Source organism: Triticum aestivum, chromosome 3A (assembly GCF_018294505.1).
Source record: "Triticum aestivum cultivar Chinese Spring chromosome 3A, IWGSC CS RefSeq v2.1, whole genome shotgun sequence".
Taxonomy (NCBI): domain Eukaryota; kingdom Viridiplantae; phylum Streptophyta; class Magnoliopsida; order Poales; family Poaceae; genus Triticum; species Triticum aestivum.
This window is the reverse complement of record NC_057800.1, coordinates 601,561,856-601,568,913: the sequence shown is the minus strand read 5'-3', so window position 1 is coordinate 601,568,913 and position 7,058 is coordinate 601,561,856. Positions and strand designations below refer to the sequence as shown.

At 42.9% G+C, this 7,058-nt stretch overlaps 1 protein-coding gene across 2 annotated transcripts; it reads right to left on the bottom strand.

The window, feature by feature from the left end:
* Window positions 1-1,495: 1,495 nt before the first annotated feature.
* LOC123062508 (zinc finger CCCH domain-containing protein 11) lies at window positions 1,496-6,822 on the bottom strand. Of its 2 annotated transcripts, XM_044486054.1 has the most exons (8): window positions 6,483-6,821; window positions 6,293-6,377; window positions 5,807-5,947; window positions 5,625-5,722; window positions 4,195-4,383; window positions 3,941-4,071; window positions 3,751-3,853; window positions 1,496-2,062 (listed from the first exon to the last, which is right to left on the bottom strand). In XM_044486054.1, the coding sequence occupies exons 1-8, from the start codon at window positions 6,657-6,659 to the stop codon at window positions 1,874-1,876; spliced, it is 1,113 nt and encodes a 370-aa protein (XP_044341989.1). In that variant the 5' UTR covers window positions 6,660-6,821; the 3' UTR covers window positions 1,496-1,873. The 2 variants fall into 2 exon arrangements, with proteins under 2 accessions (XP_044341989.1, XP_044341988.1); XM_044486053.1 differs by having other exon boundaries at window positions 6,293-6,822.
* Window positions 6,823-7,058: the final 236 nt, after the last annotated feature.

The following is a 7,058-nucleotide window of genomic DNA, read 5'->3' as shown; positions in this document are numbered from 1 at the left end:
CCGTTCCTGGGCGAGCTTTCCGGCGCTCCGGCCGTGCAGGGCGGGTTACCGACGGCTGCGCGCCTACCACGCCCGCTAGGTGTTCGGTGATTTGTCTGCTCGGCGATGGACTCGGACGACGAGGAGGCGTTCGCGGCGCTGCTGGAGGAGGAAGGCGATGCCGAAACCCGGGATGAAGAGCATCTCATGGTCATCGCCGCCCTGGCCAGCCTGCTCGCGAGCAATGCAAAGCCACGGCGAGGTGGCTCGGCGTCGGGCCGGCTAAAGGCAAAGCAGAGGCATTGGCTGGAGGGCTATTGCTTGCTCTACTCCGACTACTTCACCGACGCTCCACTGCACGGCGACAAAGTGTTTCGTCGACGTTATCGAATGAGCTGAAAGCTCTTCCTCGGGATTGTGAATTCCATCCGAGAGTTCGACAGCTACTTCAAGTGCAAGAAGGATTGCACCGGCACACTTGGATTCACCTCACTTCAGAAGTGCACGACAGCTATGAGGATGCTTGCGGCATACGGAGCTCCCGGTGATTCACTAGAAGACTATGGGCGCATGGCCGAGTCCACGACCACTGAGTGTTTCTACAAGTTCTGCAGGGCAGTGGTGGTAGTGTTTGAACCGTAATACTTGTGATTACCCAATGCTGAAGACACTGCTCGGATCCTAGCACAGAATGCAGCAAGAGGATTTCCTGGGATGCTTGGAAGCATCGACTGCATGCATTGGAAATGGAAAAATTGTCCATTTGCATGGCAGGGGATGTACAAAGGCGCCAAGCGCGGTTGCAGTGTGGTACTTGAGATAGTGGCCACACACGACCTATGGATTTGGCACTCCTTCTTTGATATGCCAGGAACTCACAATGACATCAACGTACTGCAGTGCTCCCCTGTCTTTGCTAAGCTTGTTGAAGGTCATTCTCCTCCGGTGAACTTCGAGGTCAATGGGCGGCACTACAACAAGAGATACTACCTAGCAGATGGCATCTATCCGAGATGGTCCACATTTGTGAAGACTATCTCAAACTCTGTATCAAGAGGCAAGAACTCCCACTTTGCGAAGGTTCAGGAGGCTTGCAGGAAGAATGTCGAGCGGGCATTTAGTGTGCTCCAATCTCGATTTGTTGTTATCCGGTACCCCGCTTAGACCTGGTCAAAAGATCAAATGTGTGATGAAATATAAGTTTTTATTTGGTGAACTATTTTTTGAATTATATAATTTGTATTGAACTATTTGATTTCTACTTATTATCTATGATGAATATGATAAAAATAGCTTATGTTCAATTTGTGCCGAAACACGCCCGAATACGTTGTGTATGCTGACACACGTTGCATTCTGACATCTGAGTAAGCCCTGGTTCTCGAAGATACGCCACATTAACGTATCCCGTCATTGAGTAAATCGTGGGAAAATAAAAAAGCAAAAAGCAAAATGGAATTTACAAAAAAGAAACCAACAGAAATGTGCTGATTCTCGATGCACACACACCCCAAGGTGATCAAAGATCCACAAATTCTCTTAAACAAAGGGGGTAAAAAGACTACAATCCTGGGCCACCACTTATAAATAGGTCCGCACCAAGGTTTTCCGTATAGGTTTTGCACGAGGCTAGAAAAACGTTGGTGCTGTTATTCACAAAGTAGCAAAATAACTCCCACAAAGACAACAAGGCAACACAGGAAACATCAAATGTCATGCGATCTTAACACTGGGCATCATCAGTTAATCATTGCTCCCTCAAAACAGATGATGATCATAGTCACTTGAAACTAATGTCCACTTGCATCTATGCTCCACCCTTTTGTGTCTAATAAAGCAAGTAGGCCGATTTGGAGCGCAAAAATGGAGTACGACTTCTCAATGACCTCCCTGTTCAAGATGATGTCCCCTCACCTGGTTCCCGAATTTGAATGGAAGTTCTTGACAGGCTTGCTTCGAGTTCATTTAATTCGTCAAGGTCTAGGTCATCGTCATCATCTAGATCTTCATCATCCGGCTCCTCATCAGCCTCCTTGCCATTAGAGGTTGATGAGCTTGGACCTTCATCCTGACTTTTCTTGCCCTGTGGAAGCAAGTTTAAAACATATACATCAATAGAGACTAACGTATTGAATAACATTTGTGTAGATCAGCGTGCATGTTTGTTATACTATGTTAAATTCCATACTAATGTATGCACTAAAGCAAATCGCTTTAAACTAGCACTAATGAATAACAAAAACTTTGCAGCATTGAATCCATAACACATGTACAATTCCAATTCTTACCACTAGATTCCAGGCCTGCTTATTTCCTTTTTTACATACCAAAGGCTAGGAGATATAGCAAGTTAACTATTTTTTCAAGAAATCATATAGCTAGTTAAAATTATATGGTACCAAATTAAATGCAAGATGAATCTCAAACAGTATAATCTCAGGTGTGTATGTAACACAAACAAAATCTTAGTGTGATGACAGATTACTTCTTTGATCCGTCCTTACAGTTTTGTCTATTAATTTATTTCTTGACAAGCATGCATAATGCACACTATCACCTCACGGGAATTGCTGACCAGACATGATGTTGATGGATCTACACCATTACCCACCCCCCTAACACTGCCCTTCAGGCCTTTCCCCTAGCCAAATTGATTTCTGGTCAACCTATTCATTCTGATTCTCACTAGAATAAGTAGCCTTTTCTTTAGTGTATGAAGGTAACATAAGATGCAAGATAAAAATGGAATGACAATTAGAAGTCTCGATATTTCTTCATGGAGCCCCTTCTTGAACCTTAGATTTTAAAAACAAACACCCCTTTTGAATACCAAGATTTCTGACATCTTATTAAATTCTCAAATCGAATCAATTAAGAACCAATTCAAATTCAAACAACAAAAGAATAACACCACCTCATCCCAACTGGGCAAACCTTATGGGCAACAGAACCCTTAACCAAAATTTGGGCTAGCAAGAGGACAAATGGGTAGCTTGCTTGGGCTCAAACCAAACACACATCCCACATCGCACACATGTGTAGATATGCCAAATTATGTTTTAGCATTTTAAAATTTTAAAGTAACAAAAAGTACAAATCACATCAGGAATGGTGCTTCACATATTTCTTCTTTTATTAGTTTCTTTGAAAATATGCCGAGTATGACCATTCAAACTATTTTTTCCAGGACTACACAAGGGGACAGGATAGGCTGAAGTAGTTAAAGAGAGCATGTGCACGCAAGGGAACCTGTTGGAGTCTAATTTAGCTGTGACAGAATTGCTAAATTAGAGGAGTCCTAGTTGATACCACACGGTATGTGCAGTAAGCAACTTCAAAATTCAAGTTAAGATGATTTAGGTCGTTACATTAAAAAAAAGAGGAGTCCTAGTAGACTAAGAAAGGCTAAACTAGTCAGATCATGTTCCATAAAAGGAGTAGCCAAGAAAATTTGTTCAGCAAGAAAATAGAAAGAATTCTCCTTCTACCTCGCCTCACCTTGGAGGCAAATGGCCCTCCCTCAACTGAAAATCTAGTCCATAACAGGCAACTCAAGGTAACTACTTTGGAAGTTTCTGGGGCAGCAGAAACTATGACAAAATGTGGGAGTGGCTGCCCCCAGGTACTTTTAACAGAAATTATATCGTAGCTTTCTTGTTCTAAAGGCCAAGACTCATTCTGCTCTCACAATCAGATCATGCTAGGATATTTGTAATTGATCATCACACTGGTGAATAAACAGCCGATTTAGTAAAGGAGGGAAATTTTAACCTGTTCCTGGTTGTCTTGTGGCTCTTCACGTCTTTCATAAACTTCATATGCTTCAGCATCATCAATAAACACACTTGCATCGGCCATGAACAACTCGCGACCACTGGATACAAGAACAAGCATAGTTACATTAAGTACCACAAGGGCTCACAGGTCAAAACATGTCACTAGAAGAAGATAAGGTTATTACCTCATACGGTCATTCTTAGCCCTATCTGCCCTCAAGGCCGCCAGACCAGCTTCCTTTTCTTCTGCCTTCCTCCTTTTCCATTCCATGAACAATTCTGTAGTCATAGGGGTTGTGGTTTGAACCTTTCTGCGCTGTTAAATGAACAAGAAGTAGAGAATGTCACGGCAATGCCAAAAAAGTCATTTAGACAACAGACAAGGAACAAGAGTTTCACAGTTGCAGACAGGAAGGATTTATGCTAATCTTCATTTTACCTGGTCTTCAATCTCATCTTCAATTGCAACCTTTTTACTCTCTTCCTCTAGTAAGGCTTTCATCTGAGACTTTAGTACATAACCAGGCGGAAGGGCATGCCTGTAGCGGCACTCCTTGCCGCCATTTGGACAAACCCAAAACCACCCATACTGCTTCTTCTCCACAGCATCAAGAAAGTGCTTGCAAACCTACAGAAGAAAATAATTAGCAAAATCATCATCCTGCTAAAAAACACGAATGCTTTGAGGATGGGAAAACAAAGATAGCATTCCTAATTTCACTTAGTGGTACGTATCAATGGGGCGGACCAGAATCTGATAAATAGGAAAATAAGTAGTGTTTAATGCTGTGCTCAGCACTGTATTTTTGTTTTAACTCGGGATGGTGTCCTATGAGTGTTGTCCTTTAAACATAGTGAGACAATGCAAGTTTATAACAACCAAGTTAAACAATGAAAAAAAAGAAATGGAGAAACTGATTATGTCGTCATAACAGGGTTATGATGCAAACACGATGAAAAATGTTAATTAGCATAGAACTGAAGAATTATTATCAGTATCAATGTATTCTTATGCAATATAAGTGAGTAAATCCGCTATCCGCAAATAACAGAACCTCTTTAATGAGTTTTAGCATAGCAAGTGTGTTTAGTTACTACGTGATAATGTTGCTGCCTTCTGGAGATTATGATTGTGTATAATCAATGTGTCACAGAATTCTACTCGGAATCCTTGATAACAACAAATCTTAACCACACTGCGGCCTACAGAAGTTACAACGTGCCTATAAATTAGATTATATCAATCTGATCACTTGTGAAAATAGACTAGGTGCGCCCGTAGTGGCTCACTGGCTCTAGCAAGGTTTACAAGTCATTCCGAGGTTGAGAATCATAGACTTAAGCATAACTAAATGACACTAGTCAACACTGAAGTTGCGACTCATAGACTAGTCGACACTGAAGTGTAGTCGGCCCTGGAGTTGAGACTCATAGAGTAGTCTATCGACTAGTCCCTGGGACTCATAATCCATGGGCTCTAGCAACTAAAATAACTACTAATTGATGTGATTGGCCAAAAGAAATTGCATCTGCATCCAGATTAAAGAAAATCAACTGGAAATCATATACAGCGGAAAAATGGCTTATTGGCATCACAGGAAAATGCATGATAATAGGTGTAAAAAGCATTACTGCTTTATATTTGAAATGCATATATTCCTCCTAAAATAAGAGCGCAAAACATGAATTGAAGACAAAATATAAATAGTAAAATAGAACCAATATAGTATCATCTAGCTCAAATATTACCAACGAGAACATTAGTACTAATTATTTATTCTTTTAGAGCAAAATGAAAGTTGAAAGTGACACATCATATAATGAGAAATGCTTGAAAAATGTGTATAACAGTTTCGGAATAGTGCATACAATATCAGTAGGTTTGTTCTGCTGGTACTCTGCGTTTTTTGATGCAATAACTTTCTCAAGGGTCTCCTGATCCCAGTCATCCATTGTATCTTCTTCCTCTGTACATGACAGAGGAACATGTGAATTTCTACCGAGAAAATTGAATGACTCCAATACGAAAGAAGTAACAATGATTTATTTACCTCCATCACGCTTGTCGCTGTAAATATCAATCTTCTCACCCTTCCTTTGGACATTCAGGTCGTGTGAGAACTTGCATTTAAAACCCTTCTGACATTGTCCAACCTTGAAGAACTCGCAAAGTATCGACTTGGGGTCGACACCTGCACAATAGCACACAACCAAAGCATGAGCATTTATCACAAGAATAGCAATCTTTTGAACAAACTACCAGTACCAAAATGTCCTGATGAAACATTGCAATTTCAATTTGCAATCTGCAGGACTTGAAAGAGCTAACATGTTTACATAGAAAGAACTGACCAAACCCTTCCTACATTAGAACAAATCAACACCAATCACCAGTATTATCAGAAGCACTTCCATACTACCGTATACACCAAAAATCAATTCACAACAACTTCATATCCACAGCAAGGGATTCTTGATAAATCCACTAGAAGAGACCTATACACTCAAAACTGGGTGACAAAGGGAGGAGGCCATACCAACGGGGACCTTGGGCTGGCTGACGGCGACCTTGAACAGATCGTTGAGCTCCTTCTCGCGCGCCTTCTCCTCCTCCTTCTTCTTCTGCGCATCCGCATCCACATCCACAAACAAGAAAAATAAAAGGTTAGAGGAGCAGAGCAATCGGATGAGGGTATTGACAGCTTCGATCTGAGTGTTCCCCCATGCCTTGGCGGCGGTCTTGGTCGGGTCGGGCTTGGGCTGGACGGACTGGTGCAGCGACTGGACGTACTTCTGGACGTTCTTGCTCTTGTTCTTGTTCTTGAGCCCGAAGGTCTTGTCCTCCACGACCTTCTGCTTCTTCGCGACGTCGGCCTTCGACGCCGCCGCCTTCTTCGGGGGCATCTTGCTCCGCTCCTCCTTCTAGCTCGGCCCCGGCTGGGGTGGGATTCGGGCGGCGGGAAGAGGACGCCGCGAGGGGAGGGGAGGGGAGGCGAGGGTTTCCTGGGTTTGGAGCTGGGAGGAGGAAGGGGGGCGGAGGTGGAGGCGGAGGCGAGGAAGAAAGTTCTAGAGATGGGAGTGGTCTCGTGGAGATGTGGAAAACCGAGGTTGCGCGATGGGCCAGGCTTTCAACCGGTTGGGTCGGGCCATGATCTTGTAAGGAATCCCGGTGTTGAAACAGGGCCTAATCACGCACAATGGGCTCTCGACGAGAATCTAGGAAATAATTGGCTACCCCGTGACAGTGCTCGAAAAAAAAAAGCTACCCCGTGACAATATGTTAGCTTTGACATGTCTCAAAAA